The 24714-nt window shown below is 48.9% G+C and overlaps 1 protein-coding gene across 1 annotated transcript in view; it reads left to right on the top strand.

Moving 5' to 3' along the window:
* slc37a1 (solute carrier family 37 member 1) overlaps nt 1-9124 on the top strand; it is a 67413-nt gene extending 58289 nt beyond the window's left edge. The window contains exons 18-20 of the mRNA XM_055645273.1: nt 2898-2995; nt 5211-5272; nt 8646-9124. Of these exons, the coding sequence (XP_055501248.1) occupies nt 2898-2995; nt 5211-5272; nt 8646-8661 (176 nt within the window). The 3' untranslated portion in view covers nt 8662-9124. The remainder of the gene's footprint in view (nt 1-2897; nt 2996-5210; nt 5273-8645) is intronic.
* The last annotated feature ends 15590 nt before the right edge of the window (nt 9125-24714 follow it).

Raw genomic sequence — 24714 nt, 5'->3', positions numbered from 1 at the left:
CAGCACCGCCATTCACTGTGATCATGGCTGATCATCCACACTCAGTACCCCGTTCCTGCCTTCTCCCCATATTCCCTGACTCTGCTATAACCATATAGCATTACAGCACGGAAACGGGTCATCTCGGTCCTACAAGTCCGTGCTGAACAATTATTTTCCCCTAGTCCCATCTGCCTGCATAACCCTCATTCCTTTCCCATCCATATACCTATCCAATTTATTTTTAAATTATAAAATCGAACCTGCCTCCACCACTTCCACTGGAAGCTCATTCCACACAGTTACCACTCTCTGAGTAAAGAAGTTCCCCCTCATGTTACCCCTAAACTTCTGTCCCTTCATTCTGAAGTCATGTCCTCTTGTATGAATCTTCCCTACTCTCAATGGGAAAAGCTTGTCCATGTCAACTTTGTCTATCTTTAAGAGCTCTGTCTAACTCTCTCTTGAAAGCATTCAAAGAATCGGCCTCCACTGACTTCTGAGGCAGAGAATTCCACAGATTCACAACTCTGGCTGAAAAAGGTTTTCCTCATCTCCATCGTAAATGGCCTACCTCTTATTCTTAAACTGTGGCCCCTGGTTCTGGACTCCCCCAACATCGGGAACACGTTTCCTGCCTCTTGCATGTCCAATTCCTTAATAAGCTTATGTGTTTCAATAAGATTCCCTCTCATCCTTCTAAATTCCAGTACATACAAGCCCAGTCGCTCCATTCTTTCAGCATATGACAGTCCCGCCATCCCGGGAATTAACCTGGTGAACCTACACTGCACTCAATAGCAAGAATGTCCTTCCTCAAATTAGGGGGCCAAAACTGCACACAATACTCCAGGTGTGGTCTCACTAGGGCCCTGTACAACTGCAGAAGGACTTCTTTGCTCCTCTACTCAACTCCTCTTGTTATGAAGGCCATCATGCCATTAGCTTTCTTCACTGCCTGCGATACCTGCAGGCTTGCTTTCAGCAACTCAGCGGGTGAGGCAGCATCTCCGGAGAGAAGGAATGGGCAGCTGCCCATTCCTTCTCTCCAGAGATGCTGCCTCACCTGCTGAGTTACTCCAGCATTTTTTGTCTAAAAACCAGCATCTGCAGTTCTTTCTTACACATTCTTACTCGCTGACTGATGAACGAGGACGAGGGGTCACAGCTTGAGAGGGGATCTTATAGAAACTTACAAAATTCTTAAGGGGTTGGACAGGCTAGATGCAGGAAGATTGTTCCCGATGTTGGGGAAGTCCAGGACAAGGGGTCACAGCTTAAGGATAAGGGGGAAATCCTTTAAAACCGAGATGAGAAGAACTTTTTTCACACAGAGAGTGGTGAATCTCTGGAACTCTCTGCCGCAAAGGGTAGTTGAGGCCACAGTTCATTGGCTATATTTAAGAGGGAGTTAGATGTGGCCCTTGTGGCCAAGGGGATCAGAGGGTATGGAGAGAAGGCAGGTACGGGATACTGAGTTGGATGATCAGCCATGATCATATTGAATGGCGGTGCAGGCTCGAAGGGCCGAATGGCATCTACTCCTGCACCTAATTTCTATGTTTCTATGTACCTCCCCATTTCCTATCTTGACACCGTTCAGAAAATAATCTGCCTTCCTGTTCTTGCCACCATTGTGGGAGTGAAACGAGAGCATGGCCAGGGCAGTGTGGTTTCTTTGATGATATTGATCACTCTTTGAAGGCAGCGCTGCTTGAGATCCCTTGGAATGTGGGGAAGTCAGTACCCGTGATGGAGCGGGCAGTGCCCATCACTCTCTGTCATCACCTTTGTTGCTGGGCAGCCAGGTTTCCATGCAACCAGACAGCGTGCTCTCTACTTTATGTTTAAGAAAGAACTGCAGATGCTGATAAGGGTGGGCAGCGCGACTCGCGTCGCAGCGCCCTCTGCAGTCTTGTCTGTCGTTTTTTTTTGTAGCGTTTGAATGTTTAAGTGTAGTTTATAGTGGTTTTTTTTTAATTGGGTATGTGTGTGGGGGGCGGGGGATGGGGGAAACTTTTTAAATCTTTCTCCTGCAAGGAGAACCCGTCCTTTGTCGTTGGGGCCGAGCACCGTGGAGCGGCCTCCAACCGGAACGACCTGGGGCTCCAGTCGCGGAGCTGGCCGAGTTCGGAGCGGGAGGAGCGGTGGTGGCGCGCGGCTGTGACCCGACCCCGGGGATTGGGAGGCTCCAACCGCAGGTCTGGTGGACGGTGACACCGGGAGCCCGCGGGTCCCCTGCTGGGGGACTGCTTTTCGGGGGTTCCGCAACGGCGACTTCTCCCGCCCGAGTAGCGGGGTTAAGGATGACCTGGAGCGGGGCCTTACATCGCCCGGCGCAGCTTTAATGGCCGCGGGACTTGTTGGCGCCCGCCGGGGGCTCCAACACCAAGACCCGGAGCGCGGCCTTGCATCGCCCCGCGCGGCTTTAATGATCGCGGGACACTTACCATCGCCCGCCGGGGGGCTTTGACTCTGACATCGGGAGGAGAATGAGGAGAGCAGGGGAGAGATAAGACTTTGCCTTCCATCACAGTGAGGAGGAGATTCACTGTGATGGATGTTTGTGTAAATTGTGTTGTGTCTTGGTTCTTTTTCTTGTGTGTATGACTGCAGAAACCACATTTCGTTTGAACCTCAATGAGGTTCAAATGACACAAATAAGTGATATTGTATTGTATTGATAAAGCAAAGATAGACACAAAATGCTGGTGCAGCTCAGCGGGTGAGGCAGCACCTATGGAGAAGGAATTGGCGACGTTTTGGGTCGAGACCATTCCTCAGAAGAAGGTACTCTACCTGCAACGTCGCCAATTCCTTCTCTCCATAGATGCTGCCTCACCCGCTGAGTTACTCCGGCAGGTTGGTACGCTGCTGTCTTGATCCAGACTAACTCCTATCCCTTCTCCTCTCCACAGGTGCTGCTTTAGGACCTTTGTTAGCTGGTCTCATCTCCCCCACGGGATGGAACAATGTCTTTTACATGTTGATGGTGGCAGATGGCTGTGCTTTGTTGGTGAGTGGCAAGACCCTCTCCTCACTTCGCCCCTCGTTACCCCTTGTTTGTTTCTGTGTCGGGACCGTAGCAGCCACTGGCCCATAGAGTGCGAGCACCTTCGGGGGAGGCTGCTCGGCTTTGAATGTTTGATCGTGTTCATAAGCTATAGGAGCAGAACTAGGCCATGCAGCCCATCAAATAGGCAGCACGGTGGCACAGTGGTGGAGTTGCTGCCTCACAGGGCCCGACACCCGGGTTCGACCCTGACTACTGGTGCTGTCTGTACGGAGTTTGTGCTTTCTCCCTGTGACCTGCGTGGGTTCTCTTAGGACATGCAGGTTTGTAGGTTAATTGGCTTCGGTGAAATTGTTTTTCCCTATTGTGTGTAGGATGGTGTTGGTGTGCGGGGATTTGATGGGCTGAAGGGCCTGTTTCTGTGCTGTATCTCTAAACTAAGGTCACTCCTACAGTGGAAATGTCCTCACCACATCCACTCTATCCTGGCCTTTCACTATTTGGTAAGTTTCAATGATGTCCCCCCCCCTTGAACCTTCTAAACTCTAGCAAGTAGAGGCCCAGCGCCGACTAGAGGTCACTGTATGTTAACCCACTCATCCCCGGGGCCAATCGCTTCTCCTTTATGCAGAGTGGAGTCTGCTTCTGGCCCCTAGTCCAAGCCCAGCAGAAGCAAGCCAATCCAAACCATCACCGCCTTGAAGCCCGTGGAATATCTGCATGCCCACAAAGGAGTGTACGTGCTCTACAATGGGCTCTCCCTCCCTCCCTCCCTCCCTCACCCTCCAGCTTGGCTTCAGGCAGAGAGCTGCAGCATGCATCAAATGGGGCGGTGCAGTGGTGCATGGAGTTGGAAGATGCAGCATGGAAACAGCCCCTTCGATTCGGCCCACCGAGTCAACGCCGACCAGCGATCACCCAGTACACAAGCACGATCCTACTCACCCAGGGCCATTTACAATTTACAGAAGCCAATTCACCTACCAACCCACATGGCTTTGAAGTGTGAGAGGAAATCGGAGCTCCTGGAGAAACCCACGTGGTCACAGGGAGAATGTACAGCGAGAATGTGCAAACTCCATGTTGTCAGGGTTGAACCTGGGACTTTGGCGCTGTAAGGCAGTACCGTGCCGCCCCATTTTATCATCCCACTTGAGGGTATTAAAAGCATATAGTCGCCAGTGAACCTTCTGCTACCCAGCCAACTTCACCACCCCAGACAGTGTAACGTTATCTGGAACAAAATGGTGAATTCCTGCTTTTCCTGACTTTTTTTTTCCCCCCCGTTTTGTCTCGGCTCCTAAATTTACACGAGAAACCCTCTCTTTAGTTTAATTTAGTTTGGAGATACAGCGTGGAAACAGGCCCTTCGGCCCACCGAGTCCGTACCGACCAGCGATCCCCGCACATTAACACTATCTTACACAAACTAGAGACAATTTGCATTTATACCAGGCCAATTAGCCTACAAACCTGCACGCCTTTGGAGTGTGGGAGGAATCCAAAAATCTCTGAGGATACTCCGTACAGACAGCACCTGTAGTCGAGATTGAACCTGGGTCTCCGGAGCTGCATTCGCTGTAAGGCAGCAACTCTACCGCTGCGCCACCGTGGTCTCTTGCTTAATGTGGTCAAGGAATTCGCTGCAAGTGTTAAATAGTCAACTGGTTTTAAAAATATGATTGCAATGTTCAAAGTAGTGGATGAAACAAATGGGCTAACATTGAAGTAGCGTTAAAGGGTGATGGATGGTCGGCATGGACTGGATGGGCCGAAGGGCCAGTTTCCATGCTGTATCTCAAGACCAAACTAATTTATGTGACAGGCTGGTGGTGAACGATGGGATTATGTTGAGACCCTTGGTGCTTTCTGGATTATAGAAGTCTATAAGATTATAGAAAGAATCTTATAGAAACATAAAATTCATAATCAGTGGAATGGGATATTTTTCTCCATATCCCTTTAGCCCCAAGAGTTCGATCTAACTCTCTCTCTCTCATTAGATAGAACTCTTGGGGCTAAAGGGATATGGAGAAAAATCAGGAACGGGGTACTGATTTTAGAAGATCAGCCATGATCACACTCGAAGGGCCAAATGGCCTACTCCTACACCTATTTTTCTATGTTTCTGTGATTCTGTCGTCGTTGGATTTGAATCATCTTTGAGGTTGAATTTGCAGCTAAAATGATGTTGTAACAATTCTGTTTTTGCTTCAAGTTGCTGTTTCGCCTGATACTGAAGGAGCTTCACATTTTAGCCCCGAAGACAAATGAGATTGAGTAAGTTGCATCTCTTCTGGCATTATACCAGTTGGGTGATTGTAATGGGCAGACTTCTGCAGAAGATCCAAATGCAGATGCTGGAATCTTGAGTTAAAACACCAAGTGCTGGAATAGTTCACATTCACAAGTTATTGGAGTAGAATTGGGTCATTGGGCCCATCGAGTCCACTCCGCCATTCAATTATGGCTGAGTAGATCTCTCACTCCTAATCCAGTTTTCCTGCCTTCATCCCCATAACCCTTGACACCTGTTCTCATCAAGAAGTTGTCTATCTCTGCCTTTAAAATATCCACTGACTTGGCCTCCACAGCCCTCTGTGGCAACGAGTTCCACAGATTCACCACCCTCTGATAAAAGAAGATCCTCCTCGCCGCCTTTCTAAAAGAGCGCCCTTTAATTTTGAGGTTGCGACCCCTGGCCCTAGATGCTCCCACGTGGAAAAATCCTCTCCACATCCACTCTATCCTGGACTTTCACTATTCTGTAAGTTTCAATGAGGCCCCCCCCCCTCATCCTTCTAAACTCCAGCGATTACAGGCCCAGTGTCATCAAACGCTCATCATATGCTAACCTGCACATTCCTGGGATCATTCTTATAAACCACCTCTGGACCATCTCCAGAGCTAGCACATCCTTCCCCAGATACGGGGCCCAAATTGGGGGTGGGCAGCATCTGTGGAAGGAATGGAGAGAAGACGTTTTGAGATGGGATCCATGGACACACTCCTTCAGGGACCATAAGTGGTGTAAATACATTCTGCCTGGTGGAAGCAGATACAACAGTGGTTTTTCAGAGGCTTTAACATCGGCACATGGATGAGCAGGGAATGGAGGGATACAGAGGCAGAGGAGATTAGTTTGGTATGGACATTGTGGGTTGACGGGCCTCTTTCTGTCTGAAGAAGGGCCCCAACCCAAAACGTCACCTATCCGCATTCTCCACAGATGCTGCCTGACCCGCTGAGTTTCTCCAGCACTCTGTGAAACGTCACCTATCCATGTTCTCCACAGATGCTGCCTGACCCGCTGAGTTACTCCAGCATTTTGTGTCCATCATCATAATGAACCAGCATCGTATCGGGCCAAAACTCTTCTGGAAATAGGCAATGTTTCGGGCTGAAACCCGGAAGGGTTTCGGCCCGGAAGGGTTTCGGCCCGAAACGTTGCCTATTTCCTTAGCTCCATAGATGCTGCTGCACCTGCTGAGTTACTCCAGCACTCTGTGAAACGTCACCTATCCATGTTCTCCACAGATGCTGCCTGACCCGCTGAGTTACTCCAGCACTCTGTGAAACGTCACCTATCCATGTTCTCCACAGATGCTGCCTGACCCGCTGAGTTACTCCAGCACTCTGTGAAACGTCACCTATCCATGTTCTCCACAGATGCTGCCTGACCCGCTGAGTTACTCCAGCACTCTGTGACGGTCTATGGTTTAAACCTGCGCCTGCAGTTCCTTCCTGCACCTGGAGGTTAACGGACAAAAATGCTGGAGTAACTCAGCGGGTTCCCGAAACCCTGAAGGAAATAGGCAACGTTTCGGGCCGAAACCCGTAAGGGTTTCGTCCCGAAACGTTGCCTATTTCCTTAGCTCCATAGATGCTGCTGCACCTGCTGAGTTACTCCAGCACTCTGTGAAACGTCACCTATCCATGTTCTCCACAGATGCTGCCTGACCCGCTGAGTTTCTCCAGCACTCTGTGAAAATATATCGCTCTGATCATATTGTTGCTACAGGACGGCGCAATTAATGCCAGTCTTGCAGCATGAATTATCCCTGTAACATTGTAGGGAACGTCATTCATATCTTTTTGTGGCAGCAAATCCTTTTCACAAATTCAGTGGTGCAGCGGGTAGAGCTACTGCCTCACAGCGCCAGAGACCCGGGTTCGATCCTGACCTCGGGTACTGTCTGCGTGTGGAGTTTGCACGTTCTCCCCGTGACCGCGTGAGTTTCCTCCGTCCGGGTGCCCTGGTTTCCTCCCACATCCCAAAGACGTGCGTGCGGGCTTGTAGGTTTATTAACACTCTGTAAATTGCCCCCTAGTGTGTAGGGAGTTGATGCGAAAGTGGGATAATATAGAACTAGTGTGGATGGGTGATCGATGGTCAGCATGGACCTGGTGGGTCGAAGGGTCTGTTTCTCCGCTGTATCAATAAACTAAATAATGACTAGGTGTGTAGGAAAGAACTGCAGATGCTGGTTCAAATCGAAGGTGGACACAGAATGCTGGAGTAACTCAGCAGGACAGGCAGCATCCCTAGAGAGAAGGTGACGTTTCGGGTCAAGACCATTCCTCCTCTCCAGGGATACTGCCTGACCATTGAGTTACTCCACCATTTTGTGTCTAACTAAAGAACGACTGTGTGTTGACTCTTTTGCAAAACGGATTACAGTGACCTGCAGTACCGATGCTGGTGGAGCTATTGGCCGTGTTTCCAAGCCAGCGTGAAGTGTAGATGGAAGATAGACACGGAATATTGGAGTAACTCAGCGGGACAGGAAGCATCTCTGGAGAGAAGGAATGGGTGACGTTTCGGGTCGAGACCAATCTTCAGTCTCTCGACCCAAACATCACCCATTCCTTCTCTCCAGAGACGCTGCCTGTCCCGCTGAGTTACTCCAGGTTTTTGAGTCTGTCTTCGGTTTAAACCAGCATCTGCAGTTCCTTCTTGCACATGAAGTGTAGATGGATTAGTTCGGTGGTGAAACATGGAACTGCAGATGCTAGTTTACCAATGAAAGACACAAAGTGCTGGAGTAACTCAGTGGGTCGGGCCGCATCCCTGGTGAATATGAATAGGAGACTTTTCAAGTCCGAGCCATTCTTCAGACAGGCGGATTCTTACCGTAGAAAAAGGCCTGGAGATGGAGATGGAGGCGATGGAACGAGTAATGTTGGTGACGGGGCTGAATGATGGTTAGCGGAGTAAATGTAGGTTTAGTTCAGAGATACAGCGTGGAAATGGGGCCCTTTCAGCCCAATGAGTGTGCTAACCAGGGGCCCCCCACATATTAACACAATCCTACACACACTGGGGACAATTCACAATTACACCAAGCCAATTAACCTGCAAACCTGCACGTCTTTGGAGTGTGGGAGGAAACTGGAGCACCCAGTGGAAAAACCCACGCAGGTCACGGGGAGAAGGTGCAAACTCCGTACAGACAGAACCGGTAGTCAGGATTGAACCCGAGTGTCTGGCGCTGTGAGGCAGTAGCTCTACCCGCTGCGCCACCGTTCCGCATTTATTGTCATGGAAACAACCGAGGGAAATGGCTGGGGACAATAATTGAGTTTGTTGGAAAGGTGAAGTTGTGGCTCGCTCACTAATAGTTTTCCTGTTTCCTCCCTGACGGACCCACAGGATGAAGGAACACTGATGAAGGCTTGAACGAGGGGCTTTGTGACAAGCCAACCTCACGCACTGCTACTGAAGAAGCATATTTGCACAACACTGGAGCTGTGGCGGGCACGTGGACCGCGGTGTGCCCCTTGGCTTGGACTGGCATCTCCATTAACATGCCAGCCTCGGGCATGCATTCCACTCCAACCCCGGAGCGGATTGCATCTGCCACGGGATCACGCGATGCCTTCTCTTTGACCCCCGCCATGAATAGGTGCCTTTGTAGTCTGCTAGAGAGAACTCCGCTTATTTATGAGGGAAGGAGGAACTGCAGATGCTGCTTCATATATAAAAAAACTCAGAGGGTCGGGCAGCATCTCTGGAGAACGTGGATAGGTGACGTTTCGCGTCAGGACTGGTCTGAACCAAGGATCCCGATCCGAAAAAACTCCTATCCATGTTCTCCAGAGAGTAACTCAGCGGGTCAGGCAGAATCTCTGGAGAACATGGATATAGAAACATAGACATAGAAACATAGAAATTAGGTGCAGGAGTAGGCCATTCGGCCCTTCGAGCCTGCACCGCCATTCAATATGATCATGGCTGATCATCCAACTCAGTATCCCGTACCTGCCTTCTCTCCATACCCCCTGATCCCCTTGGCCTCAAGGGCTGCATCTAACTCCCTCTTAAATATAGCCAATGAACTGGCCTCAACTACCCTCTGTGGCAGAGAGTTCCAGAGATTCACCACTCTCTGTGTGAAAATGTTCTCCTCATCTCGGTTTTAAAAGGATTTCCCCCTTATCCTTAAGCTGTGACCCCTTGTCCTGGACTTCCCCAACATCGGGAACAATCTTCCTGCATCTAGCCTGTCCAACCCCTTAAGAATTTTGTAAGTTTCTATAAGAGGAATATGTGACGTTTTGGATCGGGACTTCTTGTAAGATTAATTTACCATCTGTATATTTTTCCTAGCTTGTAGGGATTCTGATAACATGGAACCCGTCAAAAAAGGGACACGTCCCGAAACATCACCTGTCCATGTTCTCCACAGATGCAGCCTGACCCGCTGAGTTACTCCAACACTCTGTGAAACGTCACCTATCCATGTTCTCCACAGATGCAGCCTGACCCGCTGAGTTACTCCAGCACTCTCTGTGTCTCTCTGTGGTTTAGTGACTGAGTTTGGAAGGATGGACATTGAGGAACATCTTCTCAGGACAGTGCCTCCTGCTGGTAAACCCTAGACGGGACCACACCGGTTAGACTCACTGCCTGTTCCCTGCGTACACATTATGCAAGCACAAACAAGCTCACATCTGCAGGTCAGGGTTTGGTGCTGTTTGTGTGCTCGCCGACTGTTCCCACGCAAGTTAATATCTCAAATATTGCGTTAAACTCTTTGCTAATTATTTATCTGGAATGGGGTTGGTATTTTTAAAACTGTGGTGAAATTTTGGGAAAACTTAATATAACGTCAGAATTTTAAGCATTGCACTGACAATAAAAATGTTGACTTCTGGTGCAACTGCAATGAGTCCTTCGTTAGACACGTCCCAGGAGGCTGCGGAGAGGAGCCTGCCTGGTTGTGTATAAAATCATGGGAGGAATAGATCGGGTAGACGCACAGAGTCTCTTGCCCAGAGTAGGGGAATTGAGGAACAGAGGACATGGGATTAAGGTGAGGAGGCAAAGATTTAATAGGAACCTGAGGGGTAACTTTATCCACACTAAGTGTGGTGTGTGTGTGTGTATGGAACAAGCTGCCAGAGGAGGTAGTTGTGGCTGGGGCTATCGAAACGTTGAAGAAACAGGTACAGGTTTGGGGGGATATGGGCCAAACGCGGGCAGTTGGGTCTAGTGTGGATGGGACATGTTGGTCGGTGTGGGCAAGTTGGGCAGAAAGGCCTGTTTCCACGCCGTGTAACGGACTATGGTCGGCGGTCGAGGACGGGACACGTTGGAGCTGGAGGACTCGGCGTGGGGGGGACCGCCGTTAGGCGGGAGGGGGCAGAACAAAGGGGGAACCTGGTGCGGGGTACTTTGTCAACGCCCTTTATGTGGCAACTATTCGCATACGTTGGGTATGCAAGCAAAGAATCTCACTGGGACTTGCTTGTCACATGTGACAATGAATTATTCATTCGTTCATTGATTAAACAACTGCGGAGGAAAGTGGGACTGGGAATGTCGACTAACATCGAAACATAGAAAGTAGGTGCAGGAGGAGGCCATTCGGCCCTTCGAGCCTGCATCGCCATTCATTGTGACCATGGTCGTCCCCTATCAATAAATCGTGCCTGCCTTCTCCCCATATCCCTCGACTCCACTAGCCCCGAGAGCTCTATCTAACTCTCTATTAAATCCATCCAATTTGGCCTCCACTGCCCTCTGTGACAGGGAATTCCACAAATTCACAACTCTTTGGGTGAAAAAGTTTTTTTTTCACCTCTGTCTTAAATGACCTCCCCTTTATTCTAAGACTGTGTGTGGCCCCTGGTTCTGGACTCGCCCAACATTGGGAACATTTTTCCTGCATCTAGCTTGTCCAGTCCTTTTTATAATTTTATATGTCTCTATAAGATTATGCCCCTCATCCTTCTAAACTCCCGTGAACACAAGCCTAGTCTTTCCAATCTTTCCTCATATGACAGTCCCGCCATCCCAGGGATCAATCTCGTGAACCTACGCTGCACTGCCTCAATCACAAGAACGTCCTTCCTCAAATTAGGAGACCAAAACTGTACACAATACTCCAATAACCTTAATGTCCATTTGTGAATAACTATGTCGAGGTCTATAGGATTGTATTTATCATTCATTCAAGTTTCTCATATTTGCTTTGTGAGATTCTTACAAAAAGGTGTCGTGATTGGGAGCACTTATGATGCATTCACACACAAGTTATAGTTTAGTGATACAGTGCGTAAACAGGCCCTTCGGCCCACCAACTAGCGACCCCCGCATACTAACGCTACCCTGCACACTAGGTTTACAATTTACCCACAATTTACGATCTCTAGCAAAGCCAATTAACCGACAAACCTGTATTTCTTTCGAGTGTGGGAGGAAACTGGAGCACCCGGAGAAAATCCACGCAGGTCACGGGGAGAACATTCAAAATCTGTGCAGACAGAGCCCGTAGTTAGAATTAAAATTGGTTTTCTGGCGCAGTGAGGCAGCAACTCTATCGCTGTGCCCCTGCGTCTCCCTTATATCCTAGGGATATATTCCCGATCTTCCAACCTACCTCGTTGAGCCTCTTGCACTTTACTTTCTCTGTAGCTGTAACACCATTAACCTTGTAAACCTATGCTACACTCCATCAATAGCAAGAATGTCCTTCCTCAAACTAGGGCCCTGTAAAACTGCAGAAGGACCTCTTTGCTCCTATACACAACTCCTCTTGTTATGAAGGCCAACATGCCATTTGCTTTCTTCACTGCTTGCTGCACCTGCATGCTTACTTTCATTGACTGATGAACAAGGACACCCAGATCTCGTTGTACTTCTCCTTTTCATAACTTGACACCATTCAGATAATAATCTGCCTTCCTGGTCTTGCCACCAAAGTGGATAACCAAACATTTATCCACATTAAATTGTATCTGCCATGCATCTGCCCACTCACACAACCTGTCCAAGTCACTCTGCATCCTCATAGCATCCCCCTCACAGTTCACACTGCCACCCAGCTTTGTGTCATTTGCATATTTGCTAATGTTACATTTAATCCCTTCATAGAAACATAGAAAATAGGTGCAGGAGTAGGCCATTTGGCCCTTCGAGCCTGCACCGCCATTCAATATGACCATGGCTGATTATCCAACTCAGTATCCCGTACCTGCCTTCTCTCCATACCCCCTGATCCCTCTAGCCACAAGGGCCACATCTAACTGCCCTCTTAAATATAGCCAATGAACTGGCCTCAACTACCTTCTGTGGCTGAGAGTTCCAGAGATTCACCACTCTCTGTGTGAAAAAAGTTCTTCTCATCTTGGGTTTTAAAGGATTTCCCCCTTATCCTTAAGCTGTGAACCCTTGTCCTGGACTTCCCCAACATCGGGAACAATCTTCCTGCATCTAGCCTGTCCAATCCCTTAAGAATTTTGTAAGTTTCTATAAGATCCCCTCTCAATCTTCTGAATTCTAGCGAGTACAATCCGAGTCTATCCAGTCTTTCTTCATAAGAAAGTCCTGACATCCCAGGAATCAGTCTGGTGAACCTTCTCTGTACTCCCTCTACGGCAATAATGTCCTTCCTCAGATTTGGAGACCAAAACTGTACGCAATACTCCAGGTGTAGTCTTACCAAGACCCTGTACAACTGCAGCAGAACCTCCCTGCTCCTATACTCAAATCCTTTTGCTATGAATGCCAACATACCATTTACTTTCTTTACTGCCTGCTGCACCTGCATGCCTACTTTCAATGACTGGTGTACCATGACACCCAGGTCTCGTTGCATCTCCCCTTTTCCTAATCGGCCACCATTTAGATAATAGTCAGCTTTTCCTCACATTTATCCACATTATACTGGTTCTGCCATGCATTTGCCCACTCACCCAGCCTATCCTAGTCACCTTGCAGCCTCCTAGCATCATCCTCACAGCTAACACTGCCCCCTAGCTTCATCTGTCATTAATGTATAGTTCCCTGTTTTCTCTCTCCCTTCCTTCTTAACCTTAGCTACCCTCCAATCCACAGGAACTGATCCTGAAACTATAGAACATTGGAAAATACGTCCACGATTTCTACTTCCTTAAATAACCCTGGGATGCAGACCATCAGGCCCTGGGGATTTATCAGCCTTCAGTCCTATCAGTCTTCAGTTCTTCACCTTCACCAACACCTTCAGTTCCTCCGTCACCCTAGGTCCTCTGGTCACTAGTACATCTGGGAGATTGTTTGCACCTCCTATATAACCATATAACCATATAACAATTACAGCACGGAAACAGGCCATCTCGGCCCTACAAGTCCGTGCCGAACAAATTTTTTTTCCCCCTTAGTCCCACCTGCCTGCACTCATACCATAACTCTCGATTCCGTTCTCATCCATATGCCTATCCAATTTATTTTTAAATGATACCAATGAACCTGCCTCCACCACTTCCACTGGAAGCTCATTCCACACCGCTACCACTCTCCGAGTAAAGAAGTTCCCCCTCATATTACCCCTAAACCTCTGTCCCTTCATTCTGAAGTCATGTCCTCTTGTTTGAATCTTCCCTATTCTCAAAGGGAAAAGTTTGTCCACGTCAACTCTGTCTATCCCTCTCATCATTTTAAAGACCTCTATCAGGTCCCCCCTTAACCTTCTGCGCTCTAGAGAATAAAGACCTAACTTATTCAACCTATCTCTGTAACTTAGTTGCTGAAACCCAGGCTACATTCTAGTAAATCTCCTCTGTACTCTCTCTATTTTGTTGACATCCTTCCTATAATTGGGTGACCAAAATTGTACACCATGACTCCTCCAACCTCATTTATTGCATCTGCTGTTCTAGCTGTCAACTGCTCTACATCGGTGAGACCAAGCGCAGGCTCAGTTCGCCCAACACCTCTGCTCAGTTCCATTAACCAACCTGATCTCCCGGTGGCTCAGCATTTCAACTCCCCCCTCCCATTCCGAATCCAACCTTTCTGTCCTGGGGCTCCTCCATGGCCATAGCAAGTCCCACCGCAAATTGGAGGAGCAGCACCTCATATTTCGCTTGGGTAGTTTACACGCTAGCGGTATGAACATTGACTTCTCCAATTTCAGGTAGTCCCTGCTTTCTCCCTCCTTCCCCTCCCATTCCCAGCTCCCCCCCACAGCCCACTGTCTCCGCCTCTTCCTTCTTACAATACAATACAATTTATTTGTCATTTGAACCTCATTGAGGTCCAAATGAAATGTTGTTTCTGCAGTCATACATACAAAAAGAAGAAGACCCAAGACACAACACAATTTACACAGACATCCATCACAGCGCATCTCCTCCTCGCTGTGATGGAAGGCAAAAAACTGATCTCTCCCCTGCACTCCCCTCCCCCCCGATGTCAGAGTCAAAGCCCCCGGTGGGCGATGGCAATTGTCCCGCGGGCATTAAAGCCGCGCCGGGTGATGCAAGGCCGCGCTCCGGGTCTTGTTGTTGGAGCCTCCGGCGGGCGCTAGCAAAGTCCCGCGGCCATTCCAAGCCGCGCCGGGCGGTGATGTCAGGCCCCGCTCCAGGTAATCTTCAACCCCGCGACTCGGGCGGGAGAAGTCGCCGTTGCGGAAGCCCCGAAAAGCGTTCTCCCAGCAGGGACCCGCGGGCTCCCGGTGTTCCTGTCTGCCAGACCTGCGGTTGGAGCCTCCGAAACTCCGGGGGTCGGGTCACAGCAGCGCGCCACCACAGCTCCACCCGCTCCGGACTCGGCCAGCTCCGCGATGGTGAGTAGGTCCGCAGGCTCCGCGACTGGAGCCCCAGGTCGCTCTGCTGGAGGCCGCTCCACGTTGCAGCCCCAACGACAACGGAGACCCGACAGCGAAAAGGTCTCCCGTGCAAGGGAAAGATTTTAAAGTTTCCCCACCTCCCGCCCCCCACAGACACACACACACACCCCGTCAAATAATAAAATAAAAACTACATTGAAACGAGACAGAAATAATAAAAAGACAGACGGACTGCAGAGGCCTCCCCGCCTCTCCACCCCCCACATCAGTCTGAAAAAGGGTCTCAACCCGAAACGTCTCCAATTCCTTCACTCCATAGATGCTCCCTCACCTGCTGAGTTACTCCAGCATTTTTGTCTACCTTTGCCATGTTATACTTCTCTTTTATTTTGATACTGTCCTCGACTTCCGCTGTTAGCCACGGTCGCCTCTTACTCTCCTTAGAATCTTTGTTCCTCTTTGGAATGAACTGATCCTGGACCTTCTGTATTATTCCCAGAAATACCTGCCATTGTTCCACTCTCATCCCTGCTGGGGTCCCTTTCCAGTCAACTTTGGCCAGTTCCTCCCTCATTACAATTACAATTTATTTATTTGTGTCATTTGAACCTCATTGAGGTTCAAACGTAATGTGGTTTCTGCAGTCGTACACACAAGAAAAAGAACCAAGACACAACACAATTTACACAAACATCCATCACAGTGAATCTCCTCCTCACTGTGATGGAAGGCAAAGTCTTATCTCTCCCCTGCTCTCCTCATTCTCCTCCCGGTGTCAGAGTCAAAGCCCCCGGCGGGCGATGGTAAGTGTCCCGCGGCCATTAAAGCCGCGCCGGGCGATGCAAGGCCGCGCTCCGGGTCTTGGTGTTGGAGCCCCCGGCGTGCGCTAACAGTCCTGCGGCCATTTAAAGCCGCGCCGTGCGATGTAAGGCCCCGCTCCAGGTCATCCTTAACCCCGCAACTCGGGCGGGAGAAGTCGCCATTGTGGAAGCCCCGTAAAGCGGTCTCCCAGCAGGGACCCGCGGGCTCCCGGTGTTACTGTCCACCAGACCTGCTGTAAACCTCTCAATCTCCGGGGTCGGGTCGCAGCGGCGCGCCACCACTGCTCTGAACTCGGCCAGCTCCGCGGTGGTGAGTAGGTCCGCAGGCTCCGCGACTGGAGCCCCAGGTCGTTCCGGTTGGAGGCCGCTTCACGGTGCTAGGCCCCAATGACAACGGAGACCCGACAGAGGAAAGGCCGGGTTCTCTGTGCAGGGGAAAGATTTTAAAAGGTTCCCCACCCCCCGCCCCCCACACACACATACCCAGTTTAAAAAAAAATAAAAAAAAATACGATAGACGGACTGCAGAGACGGCTGCGACGTGAGTCGTGCCGCCCACCCAACTCCACATTGGGAAGCACTCATGGCTCCATAGTCCCCTTTGCTCAACTGTAATACTGACTTCTGATTTCCCCTTCTCCCTCTCAATTTGTAGATTAAAACTTATCATATTATGGTCACTACCTAGTGGCTCCTTTACCTTGAGTTATTTGATCAAATCTGGTTCATTACACAACACTAAATCCAGAATTGCATTCTCCCTGCTAGGCTCCAGTACAAGCTGCTATAAGAATCCATCTCGGAGGCAGTCCACAAACTCCCTTTCTTGGGGTTCAGTACCAACCTGATTTTCCCAGTCTATCTGTATGTTGAAATCTCCCATATAAAATGTAGCATTCCCTTTGCGACATGCTCATTTTAACTCCTGATTCAACTTGCACCCTATATCCAGGCTATTGTTTGGGGGTCTGGAGATAAGTCCCATTAGGGTCTTTTTACCCTTACAATTCTTCAGTTCTATCCATACTGACTCCATCTCCTGATTCTATGTCACCCCTCGCAAGGGACTCAATTTCATTTCTTACCAGCAGAGCTACCCCACCCCCTCCGCCCACCTGTCTGTCTTTTCGATGGGACGTTTACCCCTGAATATTCAGTTCCCAGCCCTGGTCCTCTTGCAGCCATGTCTCTGTAATTCCCACAATATCATACTTACCAATTTCTAACTGAGCCGCAAGCTCGTCCACTTTATTCCTTATATTTTGCTCATTCTTATACACAGTGATGGAAATGGGTTTTGGGAACTAGGGGTACTCTAAGATCTGTGAGGCTGAGGTTGGGAAGGAAGGGGGGGTGGGGGAATTTTTTAATGTGCGGTTATACCCATGTAAGAGTACAAGAATGCATAACTTTATAATATTTATAATATAGTTTATTGTGTGTTATATGGCGGACTGCGGGGGTGATGCGCTGTTGTGATGGCTGCTCCTCCTGCAGTCCGTCCTTTCTCCCTTTTTTTATTTTTATTTTTAGTCCTGTCTGTGGGAACTTTTAATTGGAAGTCTTCTTTTCTGTGGTGGGTGGGGGGGGGGGGAAGGGGGAAACTGTTTTGATCCCAGTCCTACCTGGTCGGAGATGCGGTTTTCTTCCGAACCGCTTCTTCGTCCTCTCTGTGCAGCCTACCATCGAGCTGGAGCAGCGCTGGAGCGACAATTTCCTGCCGGGACCACAGCTTCGCCGGCGGTGCAGATGCTGGGACACCAACACCAACACGGAGCGGGCGATGGCTTACCGGATCGCCTTCGGGTAAGCTCCGGGGCACTGGGAACGCCGACTGCAACATCGCTGAGCTGCGGCTACAGAGCGTCCAGCCGCGGGCGGGCGGCCCAGGATTTCAACACCGCGGGGCCTGGTGTCCGAGTTCGCCAATGTCAGCGGTCCGGCCAGCGCGGCCTGAGGACTTTGGACATTGCAGTCTTCAGGGAGGAAGTGGCCGCTTCAGTCCAGGCCGCTGATGAATGTTCACCCGACGCCGATGATCCAGCTTCGCGGCAGAGGGCCTGAGAACATCGAGTTGGCTGAGGAGGCCACATATAGACCCCGACCTCGGGTGGACTATGAGGGGGAGAACTGGATATTTTTAGTGCCTTCCCTCACAGTGAATTCTGCTGTGGGGGGACGTTTCATGTTGATTTCTATAGTGTACTGTTCTGTGTCTTTTTTTCTTTTTTCTCTTTTTTGTTTTTTGTATGGATATATTGACATTTGGTCTGTTCTATTAATTTAATCAAACTCTGTAAAGCACTTTGGTTCAAATACTGGTTTTGTTGAAAAGTGCTATATAAATAAAGATTATTATTATTATATGTCATAGCTGCTTTCTTGCATCTCTCCCTCTCCCTCTCCCTCTCCCTCTCCCTCTCCGTCTCCGTCTCCGTCTCCGTCTCTCTCTCTAAATCTCTCTCTCTCTCTCTCACTGTGTTGGCTGCAGCCATCATCTGCTTCGGTGAGGGAAGCAGGTCCATGATTGATCAAAAGGCCCCAAGGAGATTGTGTTTGATTGGCCGCCGAGTGACCAGCGCATTATGTGATTGGACACAATGCCCTTGGAGACGGCGGCTGATTGGACGGGAGGAGACCAATTTGTGATTGGATGGGAATTTTAAGGGAATCTGGTCGGTGATTGGACGCAACCCCCTTAGAGACAGCGGTTGATTGGCCGCCAAATAATCGGGCACAAAAAATTACAAATAGGAAAACAATAAAATCAGAATTACAATTTTAATTGGAAGAATATTAAACCTGACCTGCAGTTCCTTCCTATTGAAGAAGAACCCTGGCCTGAAACAACTCCTAATCCATTCCCTCCACAGATGCCGCCTAGCCCACTGAGTTCCTCCAGCACTCTGTGTTTTTTTTTATTTAACTCTTGAAATTGAAGTTAGACATAAAGCTGGAGTAACTCAGTGGGACAGGGAGCGACTCTGGAGAGAAGATCTTTCTTCAACTGAACAGAACTCTCGTCGGTGAGAGTACTTGTGATTGTCTGCAGAAGGGTCTCGACCCGAAACGCCACCCACTCCCCAGAGCCGCCGCCCCGTCCCTCTGAGCCCCCAGCCCCAGCCCCCCCCCCCCCCCCCCCCCCCCCGAAGGGTCCACCTTCAACTCCAGAGCCAAACAAAAAACACAAGAGTCTTTTTTTTCCCCATCTTTAACCAGTCCGGTTGCTGATCCATATCTTCCAACCAGAAGTTCATATTTTTAATATTAACTGCCCAGAAGTAGAACAAAAAATTTGGTAAAGCTAATCCTCCATTCGTTTTAGGAACATAGAAACATAGAAATTAGGTGCAGGAGTAGGCCATTCGGCCCTTCGAGCCTGCACCGCCATTCAATATAATCATGGCTGATCATCCAACTCGGTATCCTGTACCTGCCTTCTCTCCATACCCTCTGATCCCCTTAGCCACAAGGGCCACATCTAACTCCCTCTTAAATATAGCCAATGAACTGGCCTCGACTACCCTCTGTGGCAGAGAGTTCCAGAGATTCACCACTCTCTGTGTGAAAAATTGGATTTACATACATGTTTTTTACTTATTCTATGGTTCTTATAATCCCAAATAAAGCTTGTGACAATAGAATCAACTTTAAAAAAAAAAAATGTTTTGGAAGATACAGTATATCGGGATTGATTGAAAGAGGTACAGTAATTGCGGAAGAAAGATGATTTTTATAGCATTCATTCTACCAAACATTGAGATAGGAAGTGTTTTCCAATACTGAATATTCTTATGCAGTTTCTTAAGTAAAGGCGGCAAATGTAATTTAAATAAAGAAGTATATTTCCTAGTCAATTAAATTCCTAGGTGTTTAAATTTTTCATTGACTATTTTAAAGGGGGATTGTTGTAATGTATGCAAGTTGAGTTGCGTTATTGGCATAATTTCACTTTTGTTCCAATTAATTCTCTTTTCTAGTTTCTGGGTTTGTGATGTATGTTAATACATCATCTGCATCTGTGATGTTGCGTGCTGAAGAAGCTGCTCTTGAACCTGGAGGTCACAGTTCTCAGACTCCTGTACCTTCTTCCGGATGGTGGGAGTGAGGTGAGAGCGTGGCCAGGGTGATGTGGGTCTCTGATGATGCTGGCTGCCCTTTTGGGGCAGTGCCTCCTGTAGATCCCTGTGATGGTGGTGAGGTCAGTCCCCGTGATGGAGTGGGCATTGTCCACCACTCCTTGTAGATCCCTTTGTTCCTGGGCATCTAATTGAACTGTGACATTGTTCCATGTTTTTGCTGACAAGTGAAATCCAGTAACAATAAGCAATTAAGTAATTTTGGGGAATACCCGCCCTTGTTTTGTTCTTTCAATGTTATGCAATGAGGTTACATAGAAACATAGAAACATAGAAAATAGGTGCAGGAGTAGAGGCCATTCGGCCCTTCGAGCCTGCACCGCCATTCAATATGATCATGGCTGATCATCCAACTCAGTATCCCGTACCTGCCTTCTCTCCATACACCCTGATCCCCTTAGCCACAAGGGCCACATCTAACTCCCTCTTGAATATAGCCAATGAACTGTGGCCTCAACTACCCTCTGCGGCAGAGAGTTCCAGAGATTCACCACTCTCTGTGTGAAAAAAGTTCTTCTCATCTCGGGTTTTAAAGGATTTCCCCCTTATCCTTAAGCTGTGACCCCTTGTCCTGGACTTCCCTAACATCAGGAACAATCTTCCTGCATCTAGCCTGTCCAACCCCTTAAGAATTTTGTAACTTTCTATAAGATCCCCTCTCAATCTCCTAAATTCTAGAGAGTATAAACGAAGTTACCATGGTATAAAGCTTTCTTTTGTCTCACACCTATTCTTTCATCTATCCACGTTCTCCAGAGATGCTGCCTGAACCGCTGAGTTACTCCAGCACTTAGTGTCCTTTTTCGAAAAAAAAAACTGGCTGGAGTTTTTACGGACATTGCCAACCTCTCACTTCTGAGGTCTGAGGTCCCCACCTGCTTTAAAAGGGCATCAATTATACCGGTGCCCAAGAAGAGCAAGGTGAAATGCCTCAATGACTATCGACCAGTGGAACTAACGTCTGTGGTGATGAAGTGCTTTGAGAGGTTGATCATGGCGCATATCAACTCCTACCTCGACCCTCTGCAGTTCGCTTACCGCCACAACAGATCAACGGTGGATGCGATCTCGCTGGCTCTCCACTCCGCTCTGGACCACTTGGACAACAAAAACACATACGTCAGGCTGTTATTCATTGAATACAGCTCGGCATTCAACACAATCATCCCCTCCAGGCTGGTTCCCAAACTCGCAGAACTGGGTCTCTGCGCATCCCTCTGCAACTGGATCCTTGACTTCCTCATTCACAGACCACAGTCTGTCCGTATTGGTGGAAATGTGTCAATCTCGATAACAATCAGCACGGGAGCACTTCAAGGCTGCGTGCTCAGCCCCCTGCTGTACTCACTCTATACTCATGACTGCGTAGCCAACCACAGTGCGAACTCCATCATCAAGTTCGCTGACGACACCACTATTGTGGGACGTATCACTGATGGGGATGAGTCAGAGTATAGAGGGGAGATCGAGCAACTGTCCATATGGTGCCAGAGAGATCGAGCAACTGTCCATATGGTGCCAGAGAGATCGAGCAACTGACCAAATGGTGCCAGCGCAATAACCTGGCCCTCAACACCAGCAAGACCAAGGAATTGATTGTGGACTTTGGAAGGGGGAGGATGGTGACCCACAGTCCCGTTTATATCAACGGGTCGATGGTGGAAAGGGTCAAGAGCTTCAAATTCCTGGGCGTGCACATCTCTGAAGATCTCTCCTGGTCCGAGAACACTAACGCAATTATAAAAAAAGCTCATCAGCGCCTCTACTTCCTGAGAAGATTACGGAGAGTCGGTTTGTCAAGGAAGACTCTCTCTAACTTCTACAGGTGCACAGTCGAGAGCATGCTGACCGGTTGCATCGTGGCTTGGTTCGGCAACTTGAGCGCCCTGGAGAGGAAAAGACTGCAGAAAGTGGTGACCACTGCCCAGTCCATCATCGGCTCTGACCTCCCCACCATCGAGGGGATCTATCGCAGTCGCTGCCTCAAAAAGGCTGGCAGCATCATCATGGAACCAGACATTAGACAATCGGTGCAGGAGTAGGCCATTCGGCCCTTCGAGCCAGCACAGCACCGCCATTCAATGTGATTATGGCTGATCATCCCCAATCAGTACCCCGTTCCTGCCTTCTCCCCATATCCCCTGACTCCGCTATCTTTAAGAGCCCTATCTAGCTCTCTCTTGAAAGTATCCAGAGAACTTGCCTCCACAGCCTCTGAGGCAGAGAATTCCACACTCACAACTGTCAGTGAGAAAAAGTGTTTCCTCGTCTTCGTTCTAAATGGCTTACTCCTTATTGGGGATGTTTTTATGTTTTAATGTTAAACTTCTTGAATGTTATGTTGTATTTTTATTAGTGTGCTGCAAAAATCTGAATTTCCCCTGAATAAGGGGATTAATAAAGTAATATCTATCTATCTATTCGTAAACTGTGGCCCCTGGTTCTGGACTCCCCCCAACATCAGGAACATGTTTCCTGCCTCTAGCGTGTCCAAACCCTTAACAATCTTACATGTTTCAATGAGATCCCCTCTCATCTTTCTAAACTCCAGAGTGTACAAGCCCAGCCGCACCATTCTCTCAGCATATTGACAGTCCCGCCATCCCGGGAATTAACCTTGTAAACCTACGCTGCACTAAGCCATGTTTGCTTAAGTGCAACATGTGTACGCCATTGCTTTCGAAAACACTTACTATAGTTATTTAAATAAGAATTCTGCAGCAATACTGAACTTTTTTAAAATTCAAGGTGAAGTAGGCGGCGCGACTCTGGTCAGCAGCGGCCTCTGCAGCCCGTCTGCGTTTTTATTATTTTTTGTCTATGTTTCTATGTAGTTTTTGTTATTTTTTGTTGGGGTGTGTGTGTGTGGGGGGGGGGGGGGGAGGTGGGAGGGAAGGGGTAACTTTTAAATCTCTCCCTGCACGGGAGACCCGACCTTTTCTTTGTCGGGTCTCCGTTGTCGTTGGGGCTGCAACGAGGAGCGGCCTCCAACAGGAAGAGACCGGGGACTCTGGTGCCGACGACTCACCTCACCGTCGCGGAGCTGGCCGAGTCCGGAGCGGGTGGAGCGGTGGAGGAGCGCTGCTGCTGCTGTGGCCCGACCTCCGGAGATTCAGAGGCTGCAACTGTGGGTCTGGCGGACGGCGGCACCGGGAGCCCGCGGGTCCCTGGAGGGAGACCGCTTTTCAGGGCTCTCGCAACGGCGACTTCTCCCGCCCGAGTTGCGGGGTCGAAGAGCTCCTGGAGCGGGGCCTGACATCACCGCCCCGCGCGGCTTGGAATGGCCGCGGGACTCTGCGAGCGCACGCCGGGGGCTCTAACACCAAGACACGGTGTGCGACCTCGCACCACCCGGCGTGGCTTTAATGGCCGCGGGACAATCGCCATCGCCAGCCAGGGGCTTTGACTTTGACTCTGACATGGGGGGAGTGCAATGGAGAGATAAGTTTTTTTGGCCTTCCATCACAGCGATGTGATGGATGTTTATGTAAATTATGTTGTGTCTGGGGTCTATTTGTTTGTAATGTATGGCTGCAGAAACGGCATTTCGTTTGGACCTCAAGGGGTCCAAATAACAATTAAATTGAATCTTGAATCTTGAAGAAACAGATGGTGACATTTAAGTCCATAAACAAGCAATGCATTCCCTTCTTCATGAATTGCAAATTGTGTGATGAGCAGGCAGTCACTACTGTACAACATTGTTGTTGGGCACTGGAATGTAGGTTTGGGTGTTTTTAAAATAGATGATAATTGTATGTTACGATGCAAGTTTGATTGAAAATAAAACAAAAGCAATTATTTTCTAACATTTAAGTTGACTCCCTTTGCCTCCTCCAGTTTAAATTCCAAGAAACAAAGAACCAAAAACCACTCCCTCAATAACAAGAATGTCCTTCCTCAAATTAGGGGACCAAAACTGCACACAATACTCCAGGTGTGGTCTCACTAGGGCTCTGTACAACTGCAGAAGGACCTCTTTGCTCCTATATTCGATTCCTCTTGCGATAAAGGCCAACATGCCATTCGCTCTCTTCACTGCCTGCAGTACCTGCATGCTTACTTTCATAGACTGATGTAAAGGGACCCCCAGATCCCATTGTACTTCTCCTTTTCCCAACATGACGCCATTTAGATAGTAATCTGCCTTCCTGTTATTGCTACCAAAGTGGATAACCTCACATTTATCTGCATTAAACTTCATCTGCCATGCATCTGCCCACTCCCCCAACCTGTCACCCTGCAGTCTCGTAGCCTCCTCCTCACGGTTCACACTGCCACCCAGCTTTGTGTCATCTGCAAATTTGCTAATGTTACTTTGAATCCCTTCATCCAAATCATTGATGTATATTGTAAATAGCTGCGGTCCCAGCACCGAGCCTTGCGGTACCCCACTAGTCACTGCCTGCCATTCTGAAAGGGACCCGTTAATCCCTACTCTTTGTGTCCTGTCTGCCAACCACTTCTCTATCTATGTCAGCACACTACCCCCAATACCATGTGCCCTCATTTTGCCCACTAATCTCCTATAACACCATCCAGGCCACACACCCATCTCCCCGCTACCTTCAGGTAGAAGGTACAGGAGCCTGAAGACTGCAACGACCAGGTTCAGGAATAGCTACTCCCCCACAGCCATCAGGCTATTAAACCTGGCTCGGACAAAACTCTGATTATTAATAACCCATTATCTGTTATTTGCACTT

Source organism: Leucoraja erinacea, chromosome 13 (assembly GCF_028641065.1).
Source record: "Leucoraja erinacea ecotype New England chromosome 13, Leri_hhj_1, whole genome shotgun sequence".
NCBI classification, from domain to species: Eukaryota; Metazoa; Chordata; class Chondrichthyes; order Rajiformes; family Rajidae; genus Leucoraja; species Leucoraja erinaceus.
This window is presented reverse-complemented; position numbering and strand designations above follow the sequence as displayed.